Source organism: Calidris pugnax, unplaced genomic scaffold (genome assembly GCF_001431845.1).
Source record: "Calidris pugnax isolate Ruff unplaced genomic scaffold, ASM143184v1 scaffold49, whole genome shotgun sequence".
NCBI lineage: Eukaryota > Metazoa > Chordata > Aves > Charadriiformes > Scolopacidae > Calidris > Calidris pugnax.
Genome location: NW_015090798.1, coordinates 1,204,468 through 1,228,347, shown reverse-complemented (window position 1 = coordinate 1,228,347; position 23,880 = coordinate 1,204,468). Strand labels below are relative to the sequence as shown.

At 41.1% G+C, this 23,880-nt stretch overlaps 1 protein-coding gene across 9 annotated transcripts in view; it reads left to right on the top strand.

Annotated features, from left to right (window-relative positions):
- Window positions 1–23,607, top strand: part of LDB2 (LIM domain binding 2) — a 234,870-nt gene extending 211,263 nt beyond the window's left edge. Inside the window, exons 6-9 of one of the 9 annotated variants that reach the window (XM_014937134.1) lie at window positions 11,592–11,715; window positions 12,853–13,001; window positions 19,369–19,511; window positions 22,297–23,607. In XM_014937134.1, coding sequence (XP_014792620.1) covers window positions 11,592–11,715; window positions 12,853–13,001; window positions 19,369–19,473 — 378 coding nt within the window. In that variant the 3' untranslated portion in view covers window positions 19,474–19,511; window positions 22,297–23,607. Of the gene's footprint in view, window positions 1–11,591; window positions 11,716–12,849; window positions 13,002–19,368; window positions 19,512–22,261 lie in introns of all 9 variants that reach the window. The other 8 variants (XM_014937135.1, XM_014937132.1, XM_014937131.1 and 5 more) reach the window with 8 other exon arrangements.
- Window positions 23,608–23,880: the final 273 nt, after the last annotated feature.

Sequence of the window (23,880 nt, the reverse complement as noted above, 5' to 3'; positions counted from 1 at the left end):
CCTGCAAGAGCTTTTGTTTTCATTAGCTGAAAATACATACAGCAACTGGATGCTATTTGCCTCTGCCATTGGGATTCAAGGAATATCTACTTGTATTATTGAAACCGACCACCCTCACTTTGCCTGATTTGTCATCAGGGGAAAAGGAAAGGAACCAGATAACATTCTCTGCGCACGCTGGTGTAGGAAGTAGGAAAAGGCATGAGCCCAGCTGGTGCAAACAATATTAAAAGTTCGTAAGACTTGTGTGATGCTGTTGAAGGAAGGGTTTTTCAAAACATCTCCCCATTGTACAGAGGGAGAATAGGAAAAAGAACGTTTACTGAAAGGACATTCTTTTAATGGCTGGGTTATGAGAGGAAGAGTGAATAATTTAAAGCTGCAAAGTTCTTGCAAAGAGTCCAAAAAATATAAATCTATTTAAAAACAGTATTAAAACTTCAAAGAGAGAAGCAAAAATACAAACAGAGCTCTATTCTAAACCCATAAACTATAGATCTAAAAAGAAAGATTAAGAAAAATCACAAGGAAAGAAAAAAAGAGCTACTTTTTCCAAAAGTCTGAGGGGAGAGGGTTATCAAATAGTTACAGCAATGACTGGGAGGCCTAAAACATTTTTTTAATGCTTAAGAGTATTGTGAAACAGAGTTCATTCCAGCACATGCTGTAATGATGAGCGTACTGCCAAGTTGATAACTAAATAAGGCAGATGTCAAACTCATCTCCACACATGCAGCTCCAGCACGAGTGCTTCCCCTCGGATGGGGAAAGGAGAGCTCATCTCTCCAGTTCAGCATTCATCACGTGGCTGCTTCGCACCAGTCATTACATATAAACTGAAGATGTCGCTAAGGCTGCTCATGTGCAGCATAAGAAATGCTTAGTTTGGGACAATCTGACTGCTAAGGAGGCCCTCAAAGGAGGTTCTCCTCAGGGGAGAGCGTGCCCAGCTGTCTGCCTAGCATTTCAGCAGCAGTTCTGCAAGAATGAGGACGTTTACAGGAATGCTTTTCTGGTTACAGAAGCGTTGAACTCGGAGATCTTTGGGTAGTATGAGCACTCTGCAGGGAGTGAGGAACCTGAAGTCCCACGTGGGATGCAAGGAAGGAGGGTGAAGGTTTCTGAGTTGTAAAGGAGGTTGTGTTCCTTGCTGACCAGGCAAACGGGTTTGGTGCTGTCGCTGTTGCTACCACACAAAAGGGAGCTAGCAAAGTTTCCATGATCGCCTTCATTGATCCCGAGTGCATGGAGGAGAGGGTGCTGGTGAAAGCTGTTAGCTAGTTGATATGTTAGAAACAAAAACAGAGGGAAGGAGAGAGAGACAGAAATTAAATTGGGGTCCCACACACTAATGAGAATTACCTGCAGTGCTGGTGATAGCTGTGCTGCGTTAAGAAGGGTTTCTGTTTCCTACCCACTCATGGTGTTTGCCTGGAAAACCACGGGTTTTTTTAAGCTTAGCCTTACCTGAAATGAATGCTGCTTCTCTCCATTCTCACTGTTGCTGGGAATTGAAATGGCTGCAGATACAGAGCAGTGTAAAAACATGATGAGCTATGTAGCTTGGGAGCAATTGAGCAGCTGAATACTGCATTATTGAGAAATCATTTGCTACCTCTGGGTGTTAGTGAGAAACTGGAGAGTCCTAGACTGGCATTCAGGGCAGAGCACAGGATGAATAAACATTACGGAGTGCTGAGTGTTTGCTAGTGAATCCAGCATGGAGCTTCAGGAGTTGCATGTCATCCCACTGCGTCGTGCAGGGCTGGCAGCACGCAGGAAAAGAAATACTGAATTCCAGGAGCCTTGTGGCAGAATTGATCTTATATTGTTTCCTAAATAACCAAATTATCAATGAAATGAATGACATTTTGCTTAATGTGCAGCAAACAATCTGCATAGCAAAACAGCCGTATTTTCAAGCGACAACATGTGAGAACCATTTAAATATATATCAGTAGTCCTCAAGGGACTTGTAGATAGCTACATGAAATTGTTGTTTGCATGTGCATACCTTACTGTTGCCAAATTACTCCTGGCTTAGTATTTTCCCTCTTATCTGGTTGAGATAGGAATCTCTTCAGAACGAGGGGCTCTCAGTAGTCTGTAATATATCCATGTGTATCTCTGGCATTGTATAAATAATAAATAATAAGCTGTAGATGCTAATGATCATTAACATTGCAGGCTTTAAGCTGGAAATTTGAATTCCTAGCTTCTTAGGTGATTACAAGTATAAATATTTCTTGACTCAGCATGGTGAGTAGTCACAAAACATGGAACCTTCTCCAGAGTGGAGTGATGGCTATTAAGTATACCCTGGCCCCAGTTAATCTCAGGTTATGGAATTTGTCCCAGAATCTGCTCTTGCTATGGTATTGTGCTGCAGAACGAGTTTCTGCATTTTTTAAAGTTAACAAAATATCCACTCCATATGGTTTTGGAGACGTACTTAAAATATGAGCCAAGTTCAGGCTGATGCAGCGCTGTCTTGCTGAGTCCTGGGCTAGTCTAAAACAATTTCCTTGAGAGGCACAACCACATTCATCTCAATGAGATTTTTAGTCAAAGCCTAAGGAAAGAAATTTCAGCGCCAGTCTTTAAACCTTTTCATTAGTATCTGGTTAAAGCAAATGTAGCTAATTTAGGAGTAAATACAATAGATGTGCCTATACTATATTTCAAAGCCGTTTCCCACCTCCTTCTGGATACCAAAAGCTCGTATTGTTCCCTACGTATGCAGCAAAATCAAGGACTTCAATCTGTTTTTATGCTGCCAATTTAAAAATCTTTGGCACAGAAGGAACTGGAAATATGGAGGGAACAGTAGTCACGGTAAGCAAGTCAGGGATAACTCTATGGTACTGGGCTACTTAAGCTATTGGAGCTAAAAGCTGCCTTTTCATTCTGTCCCAAGGATCATCTAAGGTTTCACTAAAATAAATAAGCCTGTGCAGACTGGATTTTGAATAGTCAGGTTAAAGTAACTACTTCTATAATTTAAATCAAAGTGGTTACTGAATTTGCTGCTTGCTATGCTAAGTACTGCAAAAATTAAAGACTGATTATTTATTTGTTCCATGTATATCATTACATGGGATGTACAATGACCGTTAGTGTCCACACCTCAGCAAGAGTGTACAGTGGCTCTTCAAAAAGTGAAAGCAGGTAGCAAGAGTAGTAGCTTGAGGGATGGGAATCTCAAAACCACTTATTTTGGCTTAAAGTTTATCATGTAAGGAAGGAGCATGGATATAGTTGATCCACTGAAACGCACAGATGGAAGAGACTTATATTTGACTTGACATACTGGGCAAGAGCTTAGAACAAAGCAAAAGCAATCCCCTCCAGAAAAACAAGTATGTTAAAAAAAAACAAAACAAAACAAAAAATCCCAACCAACAAAAACCCCTCATTTCTTTTGGTTCCTAAAAAACCCAAAACATTTCTCATTTATATCTCTGTGTTTTTTAATGGAAAACAAAGACAGTTTTTAAGATGAAAATGTTCTGTATTCACATGTGATTCTTAAAAAACACAAGCTATTTTGAGCAGTGAATTGCAAGCCGGCCAGTGAAAGAAGCAGCAATATGTTCCTAGGAAATTTTCATTCCTCCCTCTCTTCTGCAGAGGAATGATACGTACATTAATTTTGAAAAACAAGCATAAGCAGAGAAATTTAAACTGGGCTCTAAGCCTTCCCTGTTTCTAACACCAAAGAATGAACCGTATTGAGAAGTGCAGAGGAGCATTGCTGGGTCCGTGCCACGCTCTACGGGGCTCTGACACTCCTCCTGGAGGTCAGCCTTCCAGGTACAGCTCTTTCACAGGGGCAGAAAAAATATCCCTAAGGTGTCCCCTTCCTCATCATGGATGTATCGGTAACGTATCGTGGACCTCTGGAAATATATCTATGTGTGGAGGTCCATAAAGCAGCGTGGGGAGATGGTTTGGGTCTTGTCAGAGATCCTGCCCCACTGAAGTCAATGGGACCTTTCATGGGGAAACGCACTGGGGCCAGGGTTTCACTGGCAGCGTGGACTGGAGCCCTTCTCTCCGGCTCACACACAGGGTGTGCAGAGGGAAGGCTGCGTTTCAGCACAGAAATAAAATGCCATTGTGTTCAGATTTCGTAGTTAATAACTCAGAATCTTTCTGGAGGATAAAAAATGAGCTCTACAAGAAAGCCCCGAGCCCCTTCAAGGCTGCACGGTGTATTCCAGGCACACCTTCGTGTCAGCATTAGACAGGGACTAATACTCCCATTCAAATGTTATTTTGTCACTTTTAGGAAGGGTTGTAAAGCTCTGTGAGCTCTGACTATGCAACAGTTCCTATCACTTGCAGGTGATTAATACAGGCATTCAAGCAGAAGACGTTTCAAGCATCAGAGAGTTAAAACTAAATTTCAGTAAAACTTCAGGGAAGACTCTCATCGAGTTCCTTGCTGGTTTGATTCAGAAAAACTGACATTGTCTTATCGTACATTAACATTTTTAAGCGTCATCTACATGAAAATGTGAGTAATTCCATTTTTCAGTTGTGGTTAGTGAAACTTTTGCCGATACAGACAAAACTGGTGAGCGTGGGGAGAGACATCTCTCAAAACTTCCTTTTGGAAGATGGACTTGGGGACTCCTTGGCTGCCCAGCACTTACTGGCCAGACACCTCTCCTGCTTTAAAAAACCCTGGCTTGGTGTATTGCGAGACTCGAGCCCCGCTGAATTCTCTTTAAAATGCAGAAGGCATTGAAAGACCGAAAGGCTGCGGTTCTTTTGTGCTCCCAGCATGTGAGCTGGGGAGGAGGACTCTTAGCTGGGCCAGCTCTGCCACCTGCAGCTCAGAGCCGGCAGGACCACAGCATCTCCAGCAGCCTCACCAACCCCGGCTCCTGGAGATGCAAAAGCTCTCATGGAGACAGGAGGTTTCGCTGAAGAGGGCAATTTCGAATTAAATTAGCAATAGGGTACGTAAGCTTATGGTATGCAAGGGTAAGGTGAAAGAGAGCTTTTTGCATTGGTCTTTCTACTCATCTTCACTGCTTCCAGAATCAGCATGTATTCTCAGAATAGAACAGAAACCCGGTGTTTAGAACAAAAACCATGAGGCTAAAACCCTTCTTGGCGTGATTGGAGTGATCTCAGGGCTGTAACTGACCCCTTACCTGTGAAGGCAGATTTTGGCTCTGCTGATAACTGAAGTATTACAGGAAATTACGTGTGGATCCATATTCTCAGAACCCTCTAACTCCTGTCTGCAGTGTCTCCCGTATCTCCTCGTATAACTCCCTTCTTAAAACACACTGGTTTTTGAAACCTATAAATGCTAGTCTTCTCCTCTTAAAAAAAAAAAAAGTCACTAAAAAAATAAAATAAATCAAATCCTTCCAGATGTGTTTTACTAACACAAAAAAACATGTGCTTTATTACGTTCCCTACTTTCACTTCCCTGAGCCCCAAGGGTATAACATTACCATTTTTTCAAGTTGGATCCAAGCCCTGTAATTGATGAATTGTCCATAGGATCCATATGGAACTGTAGGAAAATCCCTGACACTCTATGCAGCACCAAAATGCATGCATGTGTCCCAGTGTGTGCCAGGCACCCAAAAATGTAAACATTTCATGCCAATGACTTCTCTCGTCTCTAGCACTGGATCCAACTCACAGCTACCCACAGGGAAACAGCAACGGTTCCACAGCAATGGTCAGACATCACTGTGATGAGTTCAAGTAAGAAAACATGATTGGAAACTAGTTCTAATAATATTGGGTTCCTAAGTACCATGTGGAGTTCTTTCAGTATGTTTTAGTACTGCGGGGGGAAAGTATACGATCTATTATAATACACATTCTTCCAAATATGTTTTAAAAGCTAAAAGAAGCATAATTTCTCTTTTGACTTTGGGCTTCTTTCAATTGCCCACACACTTAAGACACCTTCTAGTGCCCAAAACATCCACGTGGAGCCTTGTGTCCTTCTGGGGCAGCAAGAGAGATCAGATGGATCAGGTCCAGCATAACCTAGACACGTGCTGGTGTGAGACACATGTGTGCAAGCCACTGAGTCCCACCTTTTGTGTTGTCTACGCATGGATCCTGGAAATAGCTGTGTCTTGTCAAACATTGCCATTAAAGGTTATGGGTCCCTAGAAACATAGAAATTATTTCTGTGATCATCGATTGTCACTGCACTAAAGTCTTTTAAAGTCTTTAGGGTGTTTTCCTGGGTGACTGATTCTGAGAAATGCTCAGAAAATGCAGAAAATGTTCATAGAAGAGATTGGTTTTGTTGGTGTTCCAAATATTGTTATTATAGTACTACAGTAAAGACTTGTACATTTTAATATTATCCAATGCTTGAAAAAACATGTTAAAATGGATGTTTTGAAAAGGAATCTCACAGAGTGAGATTAGGTGGTCTGAGGGGAATAGGCAGCCTAAACCTCAGGCTTCTTCTATGTGCCAGTGAATGTAGGAGTATGTAAAACATTTCATTTTAAGAAGTCACTTTGTAAAATGGTGCAGTCAAACCATCCCACCAGTTTCCCTGCTCCCTAGCAGTTAAAGATAGCAGGTGGTTTTGGCCAACCTAGCTCTTAAATGTATCCTGGTCCCACATTTTAAATCTAGCTTTTTGCAAACAACAAACTACTGATTGTCACTGACAGGTTCCTCAGATTTAAGATAATTGGACCACGATCTTTTCCTCATCCAGGGATTTGGTTTCGAGTCACTTTAGATTTCAAGTAGGTTTCAAAGGTCACTGAAAAAGACTGGGAGATTTAATATCAATCATTGTTAATCCAGTTCGCTTTACATTTGTGCCCAATTCACATGAGCTAGATGCTTTTAAAATGGACTTGTCATTACAGAGTTCAATGCCCTCCTATTACTCAGGCATCCAAAGCTGACCTTCCAATTTGCAGACTTTAGAGGGAGAAGACGGTTGTGAATTCCCCCAAACCAGAAGTGGGATTAACTCGAGCCCATACAGCTCCCAAATATCCAGAAGATGAGACCATCCTGTGTCCCAGCATAGGGGCACCAGTGCTTGTCATTGAGTCCACATATGTATGGGATCAGTCAGGCATTGCTACATTTGGTGTCCACATCCCATTTTAATCTCATGTGTGAAGTGAAAGAGATTATGGCCAGGACATTGAAGTGCTGGAGAGTGTCCAGAGAAGAGCCACCAAGCTGGTGAGGAGTCTAGAGAACAAGTCATATGAGGAAAGGCTGTGGGAACTGGGCATGTTTAGTTTGGAGAAGAGGAGGCTGAGGGGGAACCTCATTGCCCTCTACAACTACCTGAAAGGAGGTTGTAGAGTGGTGGGTGTTGGCCTCTTCTCCCAAGTGAATAATGACAGGACCAGAGGAAATGGTCTGAAGTTGGGGCAGGGGAGGTTTAGATTACGTATTAGGAAGAATTACTTTACAGAGAGAGTGGTCAGGCACTGGAACAGCCTGCCCAGGGAGGTGGTGGAGTCACCATCCCTGGAGGTATTTAAGAAACATGTAGACATGTCACTTCAGGGCATGCTCTAGAGCCGAGATTGTTGGTTTGTGTCTGTTTGTGGTTGGTTTGTGTGGGTTTCTTTTTCTTTTTTTTTTTATTTACGTGTGTGCAAGCCACTGAGTCCCACCTTTTGTGTTGTCTACGCATGGATCCTGGAAATAGCTGTGTCTTGTCAAACATTGCCATTAAAGGTTATGGGTCCCTAGAAACATAGAAATTATTTCTGTGATCATCGATTGTCACTGCACTAAAGTCTTTTAAAGTCTTTAGGGTGTTTTCCTGGGTGACTGATTCTGAGAAATGCTCAGAAAATGCAGAAAATGTTCATAGAAGAGATTGGTTTTGTTGGTGTTCCAAATATTGTTATTATAGTACTACAGTAAAGACTTGTACATTTTAATATTATCCAATGCTTGAAAAAACATGTTAAAATGGATGTTTTGAAAAGGAATCTCACAGAGTGAGATTAGGTGGTCTGAGGGGAATAGGCAGCCTAAACCTCAGGCTTCTTCTATGTGCCAGTGAATGTAGGAGTATGTAAAACATTTCATTTTAAGAAGTCACTTTGTAAAATGGTGCAGTCAAACCATCCCACCAGTTTCCCTGCTCCCTAGCAGTTAAAGATAGCAGGTGGTTTTGGCCAACCTAGCTCTTAAATGTATCCTGGTCCCACATTTTAAATCTAGCTTTTTGCAAACAACAAACTACTGATTGTCACTGACAGGTTCCTCAGATTTAAGATAATTGGACCACGATCTTTTCCTCATCCAGGGATTTGGTTTCGAGTCACTTTAGATTTCAAGTAGGTTTCAAAGGTCACTGAAAAAGACTGGGAGATTTAATATCAATCATTGTTAATCCAGTTCGCTTTACATTTGTGCCCAATTCACATGAGCTAGATGCTTTTAAAATGGACTTGTCATTACAGAGTTCAATGCCCTCCTATTACTCAGGCATCCAAAGCTGACCTTCCAATTTGCAGACTTTAGAGGGAGAAGACGGTTGTGAATTCCCCCAAACCAGAAGTGGGATTAACTCGAGCCCATACAGCTCCCAAATATCCAGAAGATGAGACCATCCCGTGTCCCAGCATAGGGGCACCAGTGCTTGTCATTGAGTCCACATATGTATGGGATCAGTCAGGCATTGCTACATTTGGTGTCCACATCCCATTTTAATCTCATGTGTGAAGTGAAAGAGATTATGGCCAGGACATTGAAGTGCTGGAGAGTGTCCAGAGAAGAGCCACCAAGCTGGTGAGGAGTCTAGAGAACAAGTCATATGAGGAAAGGCTGTGGGAACTGGGCATGTTTAGTTTGGAGAAGAGGAGGCTGAGGGGGAACCTCATTGCCCTCTACAACTACCTGAAAGGAGGTTGTAGAGTGGTGGGTGTTGGCCTCTTCTCCCAAGTGAATAATGACAGGACCAGAGGAAATGGTCTGAAGTTGGGGCAGGGGAGGTTTAGATTACGTATTAGGAAGAATTACTTTACAGAGAGAGTGGTCAGGCACTGGAACAGCCTGCCCAGGGAGGTGGTGGAGTCACCATCCCTGGAGGTATTTAAGAAACATGTAGACATGTCACTTCAGGGCATGCTCTAGAGCCGAGATTGTTGGTTTGTGTCTGTTTGTGGTTGGTTTGTGTGGGTTTCTTTTTCTTTTTTTTTTTATTTTTTGTGCTTGGACTTGATGATCTCAAAGGTCCCTCCAACCGTGAGGATTTTGGGATTCTGTGATTAGCAGTCAAGATACCTACAGACAGCAGGGGCTGTGTAGTTCTCCTCAGTGCTCATTACGGTTAGCGCACAATGGGAAACATCCTTGCCAGATGATAAAGAAGAAACATTCTCTTTGTTGCTAACAATAAATGTATATGGAGGAGTAAATGTGTCATGAATAAGGTGTCCCTAAGGAAATCTTGGAACACCCTACATGTATATTTACATGCTTTTAGTCCCAGCAGAACCAGAGCTACGTGTGTGTAGTGCTCTGCCCAGGCTAACTAGTTTGTTAAGAATTATCACAGCTATCTTTTTCATGCTAGTTAGTATCTGCTCATAATGAGACAATTTAGGCAGACTTTTGAGAACCAAAGCAATGGTGTAGAATATGGTTGCAATAGCTCTCTCTCTCTCTCTCACATACACACACACAAAATCTGAGCAAGTGCCTGCAGGTTTCAGAATAAATTGAATAAGAACTCAAAATACAACACCTCTTTCACAGCATAAACTGGATCCTGCACATACTTTAGGACCTGGTGCTCTTAATTTCTGGTAGAATATTGAACCAGAGGAAAATCTGAGAAAAGAGCACAATCTGATGGCAGCTCTCTGTCTATTAGATTACCTTGCAGATATTTTTCTACAAAAATATATGTTAAAAGTCTATGCAAGAAAAAAGTCAATAAGGCAACTGCAGATTCAATTTCTGCAGTTGGGAAAAAATAATTCCTCATACTGAAGCTCTTCATTCTCCCTGCTGCTTTATGTTATCTCTGTTTTAACTGCTGTTAATGAAAGGCTCATCAAAAAGCAGTGCCGATACACAATAATATTTAAATGCTGAATTAATCTCTTAGTGCTCATGGCAGCTCCCTTTCAGCTATTTTCCCTGCATATTTGGAATCTTCATTTATATGAATAGAGTGGGGTGCACATGAGGAGAATGGAGCAAACATTGATCGGCTCTGCAGCCCAGAGAGAAGAATTTGTCTGATGTCTCATATATTTATAAAAGCAAATCCAAGATGCTCCTTCAGCCAGACTTCCTAAAATTAAGTAAATAACTCAAAAAAAAAGTTACGCCTTTTTGCAATTGCCATTCTAACTTCTAATAATTTGACCAACTTGTTGCCTTGCTTCTGTTTGTTAAAAAAAGCTAAACCTTCTCCTGCTTCTAAATGCAATTCTGCTTTTAGAAGTGACTCTTAAAATGGCAGTCTCCATCTTTATTCTAGGTCAGCTATGTCCTTATTAAGTGGGCTCAGTTAGCAATTAAGAGACCTTTTCCTCCTATGTGCCAGCCTGGCAAATTTCAGGTGGAACTTAGGGGTCAACTTGGGTTTTTTCATGTGGGATGACCAAAAAACGAAGGATCCTGATGGTGAGAGTAAGGCCTCAATTACACGTGTGCAATTCTATAGTCTTCTGTGGCTTTGCATAAGGTTTAACTGACTGGAAATGATTCTGTGGTGTTAAACAGGAGGGAATAGAAACCAGCTCACTTTGTTCTTTATGCTAGATCAGCTGTGCTAATGGGAGCAAAAAGTGGTGAACAGTGATTTTAATTACTAAGTGAACAGATAGAAATTACATAGGGCTCAATTTAAAGAAGACGTTTTCTTGAAATTCCATGTTTTCAGAAATCTCCAGCTTGGACATAATAGAGCATTCAAGCTGATGAGGAAAATAAAATGCTTCTCTTTTTTTCTTGGACATGTCATTCATATGACGAGAATGTATAGTCCTCATAACAAGAAAGGAACAAAATAATTTGAATTATTTTGCATGCAATAGCAAGATAAAATATCATGTTTACAACCCTCATTTATGAGAAGTCTTCATTACAGAGTGCAGCAGGTCAGAAGATCACTGTGTGTGCATTTTGCTATACGGGAATGATAACCCGCTATGGGCATTTTATTATTTATTAATTCATCTTTGCAGCTTTGGCAATCAAGCATGAAAATTTTCCACTCTTCTGAAATCTCTGTAGTCTGGAAGACTATAGTTGAAGTTTCTCTGATTTTTTTCTTTTTTTAATATATACTTAAGATAGCTATCCTGGTTTGAGGTAAAACAGAACCAATATTCTTTTCAGTAATTTTGCTTTTCAGTGAAGTCTCTTCTGACTGTCTGCACTCTCTGAAATTCATGGCATGATGAGAGCAAATTGTGAGCAAAAGTTTTTCTCAATTCAGAGTTTTGATCCTGCAATCCCAGTGCAGATTAAACCGAGTTTTCAGGGCACACTTTGTTAGCAAGAGTAAAAAAAAAAAAGCCAAGAATATACTTTTCAGCTATGTAAATAATGATCAACAGAAATCATTCTGTTCTGTCTTTTTCTTCCAGTTGTGTGTAATACTGGAGCCAATGCAGGAACTGATGTCAAGACATAAAACTTACAATCTAAGTCCTCGAGACTGCTTGAAGACTTGCTTGTTTCAAAAATGGCAGAGAATGGTGGCCCCACCAGGTATGCTTCATTTCCAATGTTCTACTTATTTTATAGTTAGATTAATATAGAAACAATGGCAAAATTTACTGCAAATTTGCTTACAAAGGAAAGTAAGAAGAATTAGCACTGTTCCAAAAGTAAGCCTGAAAATGATTCTGATGTTTTATGATTTCAGTCTGACCCAATTGATTTATAGATGTGCACGTTCAGATGGTTTCACTATGACTAGGATATAATTTAGTACAAAAATATGTGTAGATGGAATGCAAAATGCCTACTGGCTCCATTAGAATTCATCGTTTGTGTAATTCAGCTTCCTGCTGTGACTCTGAAATTACAGCTACAATTCATAATTAATTGTCTTTGAGACTAATATAATGTTATTTACAGGCCTGGACCTAATCGCCTTCCTCTTACACCTCAAAATAATAATTCTCTCTTTTTTTTTGGATTATTAAAGATCTGTATATCTAAGACTATTCACATGGGTGCCCAGGCCAAATTTTGAGAAGTACAATTGCCCCTCTGTTCTTTGCCAATTTAAGCAAAGCTCTGTAATTGTCCTGATTTGGTCTGAGTTTGGAAGACTGGTGGAGAAATGGCATTCAGTACCCTCTAATGTGTCCCTGGGGAGTGGCAGTTTTAAAGATGAAGTCCACGTCAGAGGGAGAAGAAACTGCAATGGTAGATGCTGGCGTGCTGTGTCGATGGCAGCAGCAGGGTAGAAAGCTACCCTTAGCCTTTACCTCTGGCTGGGTCAGTTGGGGCTGTGCCCCACAGCAGAATAAGACCTGGATTTTTGTTTAGTGCTGCTTCTTGCCATGTGACCTTCAGCAAGTTGCATGGTCACCTTGAGGATCATGATGGTTCTCGTGATATTCCCATGGGTAAAATGCTTTCAAATATCTTTACAGACAATGTTGGGAGAATAAACATCATTAGTCCACTATACAAAATGGAAAGCAGATTCCACTGGTTTGGGTCCAAATATTATTCTACGGTTTGTCTGTTAAATCTACTGCTAGTAGTGCAACTACTAGTAGGAAACACATGACTTTAAAACTAGGTGAAAAAATACTTCTGCTTATGGATCATTTTAGTACACGCTTTACAGTGTCTGCCATTTGCTCTCCCCCTTCCCATTCATTGCAGCAGAACCCACAAGACAACCGACAACCAAACGGAGGAAAAGGAAAAACTCTACCAGCAGCACTTCCAACAGCAGTGCTGGGAACAACGCAAATAGTACCAACAGCAAGAAAAAGTCAGCGGCTGCAAACCTGAGTCTATCAAGTCAGGTACCTGTAAGTCTCACTTTCCTTTTAGGCCTGAATCGCTTATGGTGCTTTAATTCTTTTCCTTACATTGCAAAGAAGGTGCATTCTTGAGCCTAAACTATTGCAAGCAGAAGGCGATCTCGCAGGATATGCTGGGGAAGCTGGGGAATTAGTGGGGAGGTGTGAAGGAGCCATTCTGCAGGGCAGCTTTAATGAATGACCCTCCAGCAGGACTATCCTGAGGACCAGATGTGATTTTTTTTAAGGGTCCTTCCGCTGGTGGTGGGACCGAGATTGGGCCTCGTGTTTTTAGGGATAGCGTGGGTCTTGCAGACTTCCAGGTGCTAAGTGGGGATGGGTCCCCGGGGGACAGGACAACTGTGCCTGGCTGGTCTCTCCACCTTAGTGTCGTACCTCCAATCGGTGCCGGGTTCAAGATGCTTCAGAGGAGCAGGTTATGAATTAATTTACCTGCAGAGGTTGCCACTTTTTCTAACCACTCCACTGGCAGAGGGTAGACTCCCTGGAAAACGGGCCTCGGTTTATCCGCTCTGCTCGCTGTAACTATTGGCATCCTAATTATATAGGGAAACACCAAGTCATTTCCATACCAGCACTTTAATAATGTCGGGTTTATTGCCTTAAGTCACAATATAGGGGTAATCAGACCCCAAATTGTGACAAAGCGTGCCTTAGTCAATAAGGAGATAGCTTATGCATTTTAAAGCCAGGGAAATTCATGTGATATTATAGGAACTCTAAAGTGGTATCTTGGGAATAACATGCAGGGATTTTTATTGGATTTCTGATCAGCAGATAGCATAGGTCTAGGTCTCCTCTGAAGCCTTACAAAGAATATAGGCCTTTTGTTAGCACAAAGCAGGCACTTCCTAGGAAGCTTGAATACCCAGATAAAAAAAGAAGAGTAGACTAACATCAGTGAAATGAAATGAAGATTTTTGTTTAGCAACCGATTCAGCAATCCACTAGCTTACAGAAGCTTTGGGCTTCAGTACATTAAACTCATATTTTCTCCTTGTCATATTAAAATTTTCGCGTGGCTCACATCCCTGAAGTCAGATTCTTTCCCTAATATAGGCATCTCTGGGGTTTTCTGGCAGCACAAAGCAGTCAGCAGGCCAGCTACCTGATCCCCTGGTGGCAGGGACCACTCTGCTTCACTAACTGTGTCTGCCAGAAAGCCCTTTAGATCAGTAATCAAACATATTTAAGAAAAAAACAGCAATTAGGTGCAAAGCTCAGCGACCAGCTAGTTCCCTGCTGTCTCGCAGTTTAAAAGACTGTAAAATCACTTTATCTTGGATACTCCTTGCCCAAGGTTCAGTTCAGTAGGACCAGAATCTGACCCCCTGCCTCTCTTCAGCCTGCTCCTCCCTGGAGAGATGACTTTTGTTGGCTTCAGTGGTAGCCATGTGTACTCATACATCTGAGTGTAATTGAGCCCTCTGATAGTTCCCTGTCACTCCCACTGATAGTCAAGCTGACTTCAGGTACTGAAAGGCTGCTCCTGACAGATGAGCTAATTAAGGCTGCTTTTACTGATGGATATGATAGTTGAGCATCTGAGGCATAACGATGAAGTTTATCGTGGTATAAGGGATGGATTTTTAGTCTTCATTGACTTTCAGGATGCTGCATAGTCAATATTTTTCAATATCCTTTGCTTTCTGTACCAGAGTAGCAAGATGGTCCAAATTCTCTTGTATAGAGGCTCAGGCTCCCTTTTTAGGACTCTTCTCCTTTCCCTCTGCAGAGTGGAAGATGCTTAGCTGTTGGGTTTGACGTACTAACAGCTCTTGCCATTTTCCCCACAGCAAAGATAGCAAACCAGATGGATTTGATGGTTGGGCCACCCTGTAGAGTAGACAGAACTCAAAATAATCTTAGCAGCAGGATATTTTGGTGTAAAACTATTCAACGCTTTTCAGTTAAATAGGGAGATGTTACCATGTTTCTTCAAAATTATGCATTCTTTGAAGTGGGCCGTGTTATAGGCATGCCTCTGCTTTCTGAAGCTGGCTGCAGGTAGCAGCAACTTTATTTCTGGTTCTTTCTCTTAACTGTACCTTAAAGTGAATCATGTGTTATAGGCATGCCTCTGCTTTCTGAAGCTGGCTGCAGGTAGCAGCAACTTTATTTCTGGTTCTTTCTCTTAACTGTACTTTAAGCGAATCAGTTTGTAGTTAATGTTTGATTTCCCTTGTCTGCGATAGAAGACAAGATATCCTCAAACACAATTTGACAGTTTTGAACTAACTCACAGCTTCATTTGGCCATAGTGCTTTCTCTGAATAGGAACTTTACTGCTCAGTAGAAAAAAAGCTACTGAAATAATTCATTTTCAGTGTTAAAAGCATTTCCCCCTTCATTATTAGACAAAAAGAATGAAATCATTGTATTTTCTGTCCAGATGACTCACACAAGCAGAGCTAGTTTCAGTTCCATTTTTCCCATCATCTTCTCTGGAAAACCCCAGCAATGAGCTCATATCCATAGCAAACCTGGATTAATATGAAATCACATACTCCAGCTTTTTCTTTTTCTCCAGTGATTTCTTCCCAGCCAGCAAAGACAGTCTCTCCCCAAACCTGGATTAATATGAAATCACATACTCCAGCTTTCTCTTTTTCTCCAGTGACTTCTTCCCAGCCAGCAAAGACAGCCTCTCCACCATAACAGAATCAAATTCATAATTTCTTGTCACTTTTATGCTCCTATGTTGCTTTCTCTTGGATAGTAAACTAAACCTGCTTAGAGAAAATTTCTTTAGCCTCTGTTCTGTGTAAAGTTTCTTGGTTTAACACATCAGTAATTATTCAGTTTTGCTCCTACTGTAATGCTGTGTACACTCTGGCAAGTGTCTGAACTTACCATATCCCTCATCCAAATTTCTCACCCACACCATTAATTTCTGTTTCATTAATGAGGTCTTCATGTCTGGATAGGCAAATTTTCTGTGTTCAGGACAGTGACTGGAAAGCAGCTGGAGTGCCACCAGCTATGACAAAGCTTGAAACCTCTGAAAGAGTTGTCATTTTCCCCATAGCCCTTCCAGATCTTCAAATAAATACATGGGGCTAAGCAAACCTTGATCAATGAGGTGGAACTTTTATTTTTGGTCACACACACATTCTTCTTCAGTAATAGGAGCTTGTGCCATTTCCTCTACCTGCATGTTTTCTATCAGGCCTTTGGGCAGAGACAGTGCTGATAATACAGAGCCAAGCCCAGAAAGGGAAATGATGTGGTTTTATTTCCGTCCATGGGTCAGGTTGGCACTGCACCCTGAAGTTCAGTTGCTGAAGCCTAATCAATCATTATCATTTCCACCCTTTGTGTTGCCTTAAAGTTATTAGCACTTTGACTGTTTTGACACATTCTGATGCATCTTTAATAACGGAGTCTTCTTAAGCATCTAAATAGTCTCTGCCAGTGGGTGGGTACGCATCTTCCCTCTCATCGTTATTTTGAAAAGGGTCAGTCTCAGTCTGTCCTCGGATCTGTAACTATTTTTTATACTTTCTCAACCCTCCTAAATAAAATACAAGTTTTGCCCTTTTGGCAGTCACTTGCACTCTCTTACACTCATTTTCCTTTATAATGTGGTTTCCGGGATTCTGTGATTCTCGTGCTGTTGGTGGCAAACCTTCAGCATCTCCGCTTGTGAATATGACTCTTCCTGCCCAAGTCCCTTGTTTAACATCTTTCCTACATATTACATATCTCCTACATCCTTAAAATGGATGTATTTAGCCAGTGTGTGACATGGCTACACAACTCACTGTGTGACCCACTGCACAACTCATGCCTAGGTTGCCCTATTACGTGTCCAGTGATGCTTTTGACCTGAATCCTGCAGGTGCTGAGGCAACACGCTGTGGTGTGTTGGAAGCAGAACCAAGTGCCACTAGAGTCACTCCAATAGCACAAATACAAAAACATGTTTCTATTTTTCTCACCAGAAGTTTTCTTCTCTCGAGCTGTCATGGGTGCAGGCTCAATACTTCTAGAACTTTCCGTAAATCCATCAGCTTGTGTTTAGTGCGTAAAGAAAGTTGATAGAAGAGGGAGACAGAGATTGTAGTCTACTCAGCTGTCTTAGTCTCAGCGGATGCCGGTCATTTCAACTGTTCTTAGATTTGCTCATGTTCTCAATCACATCTGATCTTCAGAAGAAAAGTTAACCCATTGTGCAGAAACCAGTATTACCAATTTCATTTTTCCTCTAAACAAAAAGCAAAGACGGACAACATTCCTTCCGCAAGGTTCATAGAAAACCTGTCTTTCTAATGTTAGCCTTCCCATGATTTCAAAAAAAAAGGTTGTCTAATCTGGGTGAGTCATTGCCTTATCACTTAGCATTGCTGATTTCCTCTCATGTGTGAAGCTGGCTGCAGTGTTTTCCCAAGTCTTTGCTTGGTTTCCAAGCCTCTTTACAGCCTGAGATCTGATTTCTTTGCATTTTTCATATTCTTCTGTTTCAAATAAAACCTTCTCACAAGCCCAGGCCCCCGTATGTAGCACAGTGTGCACTGTGATCGATGGATTACAGGTACATGCAAGACCATCAGAAGGGGTCTATGCATCCTTGTTAAGTATCATTTTCCATTAAGTTTAATAAAAACAGTGCACGCTGATCCATTTTTATCTCTTTTGAATTTGGAAATTTGACAACAATGCACAACTCTCACAAACTCTTTAAAACCATTGTTCTAGGTAGCTCCCAGTCATAACCATAGAAATTATTAGGTGGATTTTACTTTCCTTTACTAATGAAGATCCTGTTGAGTGTAACACTGTAACCATGAACCCAGTGAAATATCATTTGTGTTGGAAAGAATAAAGCCTCACTACATGCCACTAAGTAAATCAAATGTTCTTTGTTACATCCAGAGTCTTAATTAGAGTCTCCTTGCGAGTTACATACCTCAATAATCTCTCTTTCCCTTTGTAGTTCTCTGTAAGCTCCTCGAAAGCCAAATCCATAAATAAACCTGCTAATGTTGAAGGGAGCAATACACTCTTTTACATGGTTCAGAAACAGGGGGTAGGTTTAGGAGGTTTGTAATGGATGTTGTAGTACCAGCACTACAGTTCCAGGGCCAGAAGATTAGTGTCAGGAATTATCCTGTGTCTCAGAACTGTGCAATTTAGAATCTAAGATTGAGCCGTAAGGAGATGAGCGTCAACAAATTGGTTTCCAGTTGTTGCGCTTTAGGAAAAATATTCCAAAGAAGACCAGAATGTCAAGTTAACAGAGAGAACTATGATGAGATGTGAAAGATAACCAGTTTCCTCTAGAAAGTGTTTACTCCGAAACCTAATTAAAACGTCAGTTCTATTTGTATAGATGATTTCAACACCAGTGTCAGTCGGATGTTTTTATCTTGGAGGCAGTGACCATTATGGGTGTGGGCAGCAATGGGGCTCTGAGTCATTAATAATTTTTGTGGCAAGGAGCTAAGAAGTCAATTATTAAAATAATCACCCACTACACAATTCTGTAAGAAGGAAAGAAGGTACCTTCTTCTTTTGACTTAGCACTCAGAGGTATGCTGGCTGCTAAAACTAGTGCAACTTCCAGTCCTTGCAGTATAAGACTTGATGGAACAACACACTTGATAGTTTCAGGTATTTTTAATTCTCTCAGGCTTGTGAAGCACTGTTTGTCTACTTCTGGGGACGGTGACACCTGAGCTACAAACCAATGGCTGTGAAACACCGCGTGGGGATATGTTTTAACAGCAGCGAAGATAACAGGCATATGGATGGGGAATTTTATGTGGGCCACCACTCATTTTTATCTCCAGACTCCAGTAAGGCATTGTTTAGCCATCAGATGGTCTTTAAAGTCCCAAGTTAAAACGTTTAGTTAGGTTACTGAATGTAGCAGAGCCAAACTTGGAGGCTAGGCCTAGAAATGACAGAGCTTGAGAAATGACCGGTCTGTTAAATAGAAGTGCCTGCGTTTGAGTTGTGTATGAAGTGATCTCTGTGTATAGTTTATATGCATCAATTTAAGTTTGGACGGCAATTAGGGTTATTTCAGGTCGAAAGGTATGATATACATGAAAGCTGCTTTTGTGGTTATATTATTAAATAATACATTTCTATCACATAATGTAAAACATCCACTGCTTTATTTACAGTGCTTCACTGCAACCGTATTTTACTATCATGAGACATTCCTTGACCAAAAATGTTGTTTCTAATCACAGAGTAAATTAATAAGATTGAGTGACTACAGTCTAAATCTTTTTTTAAACTAATCTAGTCGAATATGTGCTACCATAACTAGGCCATAAGCAGTGTGTGCTGCCGTGCAAGAGACTAGGGTTTAATTCTTGGATTCTGCTTCTCACTCCATGAGCAGGAGCTAGGAGCACTCCAGAGCTGCAGCCTCAACCCTGGGAGGGATGGAGCCTTGTGTCATTCAACAGCAGTGACCCCCACTGGCCAATTTAAGGAGAAGCATTGAGGGGCTCTAAAAGGAGTCACTTCCAGTCCTCCTCAGAGGTTGGTGGTCATTGCACGGGATCTAGTGAGTGGAGGTTCAATGGGGTGCACTCGGTGGGGTCTTCAGCTTTCAGTCTGAGGAGCAGAATCCTCTCTGGGGAGGAACCAGCATGTGCGCTTCCTGAGACACTATTTTTGCCTTGACATAACTATAAGGGACAGGATTGTCAACTATATATATATATATATTATTTTTTTTAAATGTCCTAAATGTAACTAATGCTGTGATCTCTATCTTTTAAATAGAATGAGGGAAGACTCCACTAACCTCAATATAGTTTTAGTTTAATTCCCAGAGAGAGAGAGAGAGAGATACTCAATAGCATGGAGAGAAACATAAGTGCAAACTGTCCTCTCAGTGGGTGTCTTTATTCTAAAGGAATAATATTTGCAGAGAATCTGAGAAATTAGAGATGGAATTACTTCCAAGGTCATTGAGCATCTCCCCGCTGATGCATGAGGGTTTCCTACCACAGGTTGAGATTTGTCCCAGCCCAGTGTTAGGTGACCTGAGCAGCAAAGTTAGCACTGTTCTGGGGGGGTCATAAATCCTCAGTCTGCAGTTCTCAGTGACAGGAATATTGTCTTAGCAGTGGGGGTTACATTCTCATTTAGTTAGTGTCATCTTAGTACCCTAGTTTAGATCTCATCGCGTTGGCCTAAAGCAATCCTCTTCCTTTCAGCCCTTGCAGCTGTTAAGCTTATTTACCCCTCCCAATCATTTGGTGGGTGTAATATGTATTTAATTCTTTCACGTGGCCTCCCCAGCCAGCAGTTCCAGCCCCATAGTTATTTTTGATGTGCTTCTCAAAGTCTGGTCCGAGTTGCCAACCCTTTGCCGGTACGGCGACAGGGGGAACTTGAGGTCCGTACTCAAGAGCGTTGAAGTGAGAGGAACTGTTGCCACCTCGGTCTGTGACTCTGCATTTCTGTGGTCCTTTTTGCCTGCCGTGTCCCCTACTGCACGCTCAAACCCAGCTCGCTGTCCTCTGCCAGGTCTCTCTTGTCATTACTTGCTCTCACAACACTGCGGGGTCAGGTCCGGTTCAGCACTGCATGCTACGCCTTGCCTGGTGTTTAGAGGGGCAAAAGAAATTAGGAGAAACTTCTTGGTTACGAACACTTCTGTCTCTTAAACTTCTATGTCGCAAAGCTGTGTGGGGGTTTTATTTAATGGAGTGTTTTATGAATATACGGAGTGACAAGATATAGACAATGTAAAGAGGAAATCATAGAATCACAGAGTGTCACAGAATATTCATGGTTGGAAGGGGCCTTTGAGATGATCGAGTCCAACCAACCAGTCATGTAGCGGTTTTCCATCCACTCACAAATTTTTCACATAGCACAGGCTGAAAATGTGACCTAAACATTCTTCTGTAGCACGTCAGCCTTTGCTGAGGGATACCAAGGAATAGTGCAAATACTTACGGGCAATGATTTGTATTGTTTCATGGCGAAGGGAGTGCATATCCCATTAAAAACAAACCTTATTAAATGCAAACATTGGTCTTCTGTTTGCTTTTTACATTCATGAGGAGGAAGGAACAGATCCTTTAAAATACAAATCTGTTGTTCGCTAGGGTTCTTGGGAGGGCTTCTTAAGGCAGCAGGTACAGAGGTAGACATCTGGAATTGCCGCGCTTTAGCCCGGCGCTGGCCATGCCACCCGAGCTGCATGACGTGGTGCATCCCACCTCCTTCTGTCGGAGGTTAGCACAGCAGCCCCAGCCTCCTGGCTTTGCACCTTTGCTTTTTCCAATCTCAAGTTTGCACCTTTCTATCCCGTGCTGGTCAGGGGGTTTTTTGGGGTTGGTTTTTTTTCAGCAGATAATGCGATGCGCTGGAGTACAGTAGGCGGTTTACTTGTTTTCATGGAAGGACAATTTGTACTTAAAGCAGTGATTAGATGAATTCTTTCTTTCTTGCATGCTTCAGTTTTTTGATGACTACTAGCTTCATCAGTGTAATTATAATTAGCACTCTTCATCTTCCTTTTACGGTACCAGCTGGACAGATTGGTCCTCTTACTGCACAGATTGGCGGCAGGGTTGCCTACATGGAGTTAGGTGACAGGCACCATGAAATAACAGATGGTAAATTCAGGGCTTGTTGGCAATCAGCAGGTTTTTGCTAATGACTTAATTAGCTATGCAAATTGTCAAATCAGTGTGAACATTGTTTTTATCGAAAACTTTACCTAAATTAATTACCATAATTAAGTAGCAGAATGTCAAGTATATTGGATGCGTAAAAGGGCTTGGCTGGCGATGGATAAGAGAGTTACCATCTTTATTAGAGTGCCGTGCTCCACATTTGAGAAGTCTGAGGACAAGAAATGTGGTTTCTTTAAAACTACCTTTAAAATACGCATGTCACCGAGTTGCAACTGGGATGCACCTTGGTGCCTTTTCCAAGTCAAATGGCTCAGGAAAGAATTACCCGGGTAAAGGCTAAATATTTCAAGCAGGAGCTTAAGGCAGTTTCGTAGCCTGCTTATTTGCTTAAAATCATGCACATTTGTCAGTCTACCTGCTTTTCAGTTCTGGGGTTTCTGAGATCCAGAGCCGTGAGCATGCAGCTAGAGAGATGTGTTATAATTTCTCATTTAAATTAGAAATAAAGTGTTTAAAATTGTCTCCTGGTTCCTGCTATGCAGGAACTTTTAACTCTGTTGTTCATGTATCACAAAGTTAAGAGATGCAAATTCTCTAACATAATTTTTTTAAGTTGATTTTTTCTCTCTCAAGGTTTCCATATAACAAATATTGGGTGCTGTTCACAGGATGTGATGGTGGTAGGAGAACCAACTCTGATGGGAGGCGAATTTGGGGATGAAGACGAAAGGCTCATCACTAGATTAGAGAATACACAGTATGATGCAGCAAATGGCATGGATGATGAAGAAGATTTCAACAATTCACCTGCACTGGGAAATAACAGCCCGTGGAACAGCAAACCTCCTGCTAACCAGGAGACTAAATCTGAAAACCCCACACCACAAGCTTCCCAATAGGTTATTCTGCAGCAGTACCCACTCCAGTGTATGTCAGTGGGTCATTAATTACTGTTTCACAGCGTTCTTCAAAAAAAAAAAAAATATTAAAAAAACCCACCTTTCAAAGGATACAGTATCTATTTCTAAACTAAAGCTATCTGATTTTTTTTAATTAGGGAAAACTCTTGTATAAGCTTCCATATACATTTCTTGGAAGCATTCACATACAACATGATACTGGCACTGACCTCAATTAAAATAATTGAAAATTAAATAGCATCTCATGGCAAGTTTCTGACAATGCATTTTATTGGAAGGGGTTGTTTTTTTCCTCATCGAACAATGGCCATATTTTAAGAAGTCATCAGTGCTCAGGATCTCATTAACGTAACTATGTAAAACTTTTTACAATTGTAATATATTTTCTGCTTTTCAACTTGCACCTGAAATTTCTTGTTTCAGAAAAAATCAGCTTTTAAGGAGAAGTAATTTAAAGTAACTTTTGTTCTTTCGTTAACTTTTCTTTCATCAGTTACTCATTTAAAGGATCCAGCATTTTTAATTTACGTTTAGCTGATGCCAGTAGATACTCTTTCCATCATTTAATAAAAATGCTGAAACAAGAAATGTCTTTTTTTCATCAAAGACATGAGAAATATTTTTATGTGGAAAAAGACACCCAGTCCTATGAGAGTTTATGCTTTGTAAAATTGCTGTCGATCCAGATATTTTAAAGCCATGTAATCCATTAACTTTGTGGGCAGCTTAATAAATCTAAAACTTTTTGTGTTTTTATTATTGTATCTGAGTTGTCTTTGTTGTTATTTCTTTTCATAGTATATTTCTTGTATAATATTTTTGTAAAGCCCTCAAAAACCATTTTTTGGTTTACTTTTTTTTTTTTTTTCCCGATTCCGGTGTATTTATGTGAAACTTTATAAAAGAAACTAATTTTTTTTTTGTTTTCATTTACATATTAATATGTTCAACTCATCATGTAAAGACACAGTGAGTCAGTGTGTTATATAATACAACTGTATTTTATGTATGCTTTGCCAATAAGTGTGCCAATAAACTGTGTTAACAAATGTGCTCTTACACGGTGCCTCCACAGTTCCTTGCGTGCAAAAGACGCATCTCCACGTGCAGCACCAGGAATCCTTGTAGCTTACAGGTGTGAATCTCTTACAGCTCAAAGTTGGTTAGATGCTCTTATTTCTTTTTTTCTAACGTTAATGGTGTGTATCACCACAGGTCGGTACCAGCAGGGAGAGCCAGGTGGGGGGGAGCCCAGGGCACCCGGCGAGCACGGCTCCGTCCTGAACATCCCATCCCAACTCCTCCCAGGGCTGGGGCTTATCAGAGCAGGGG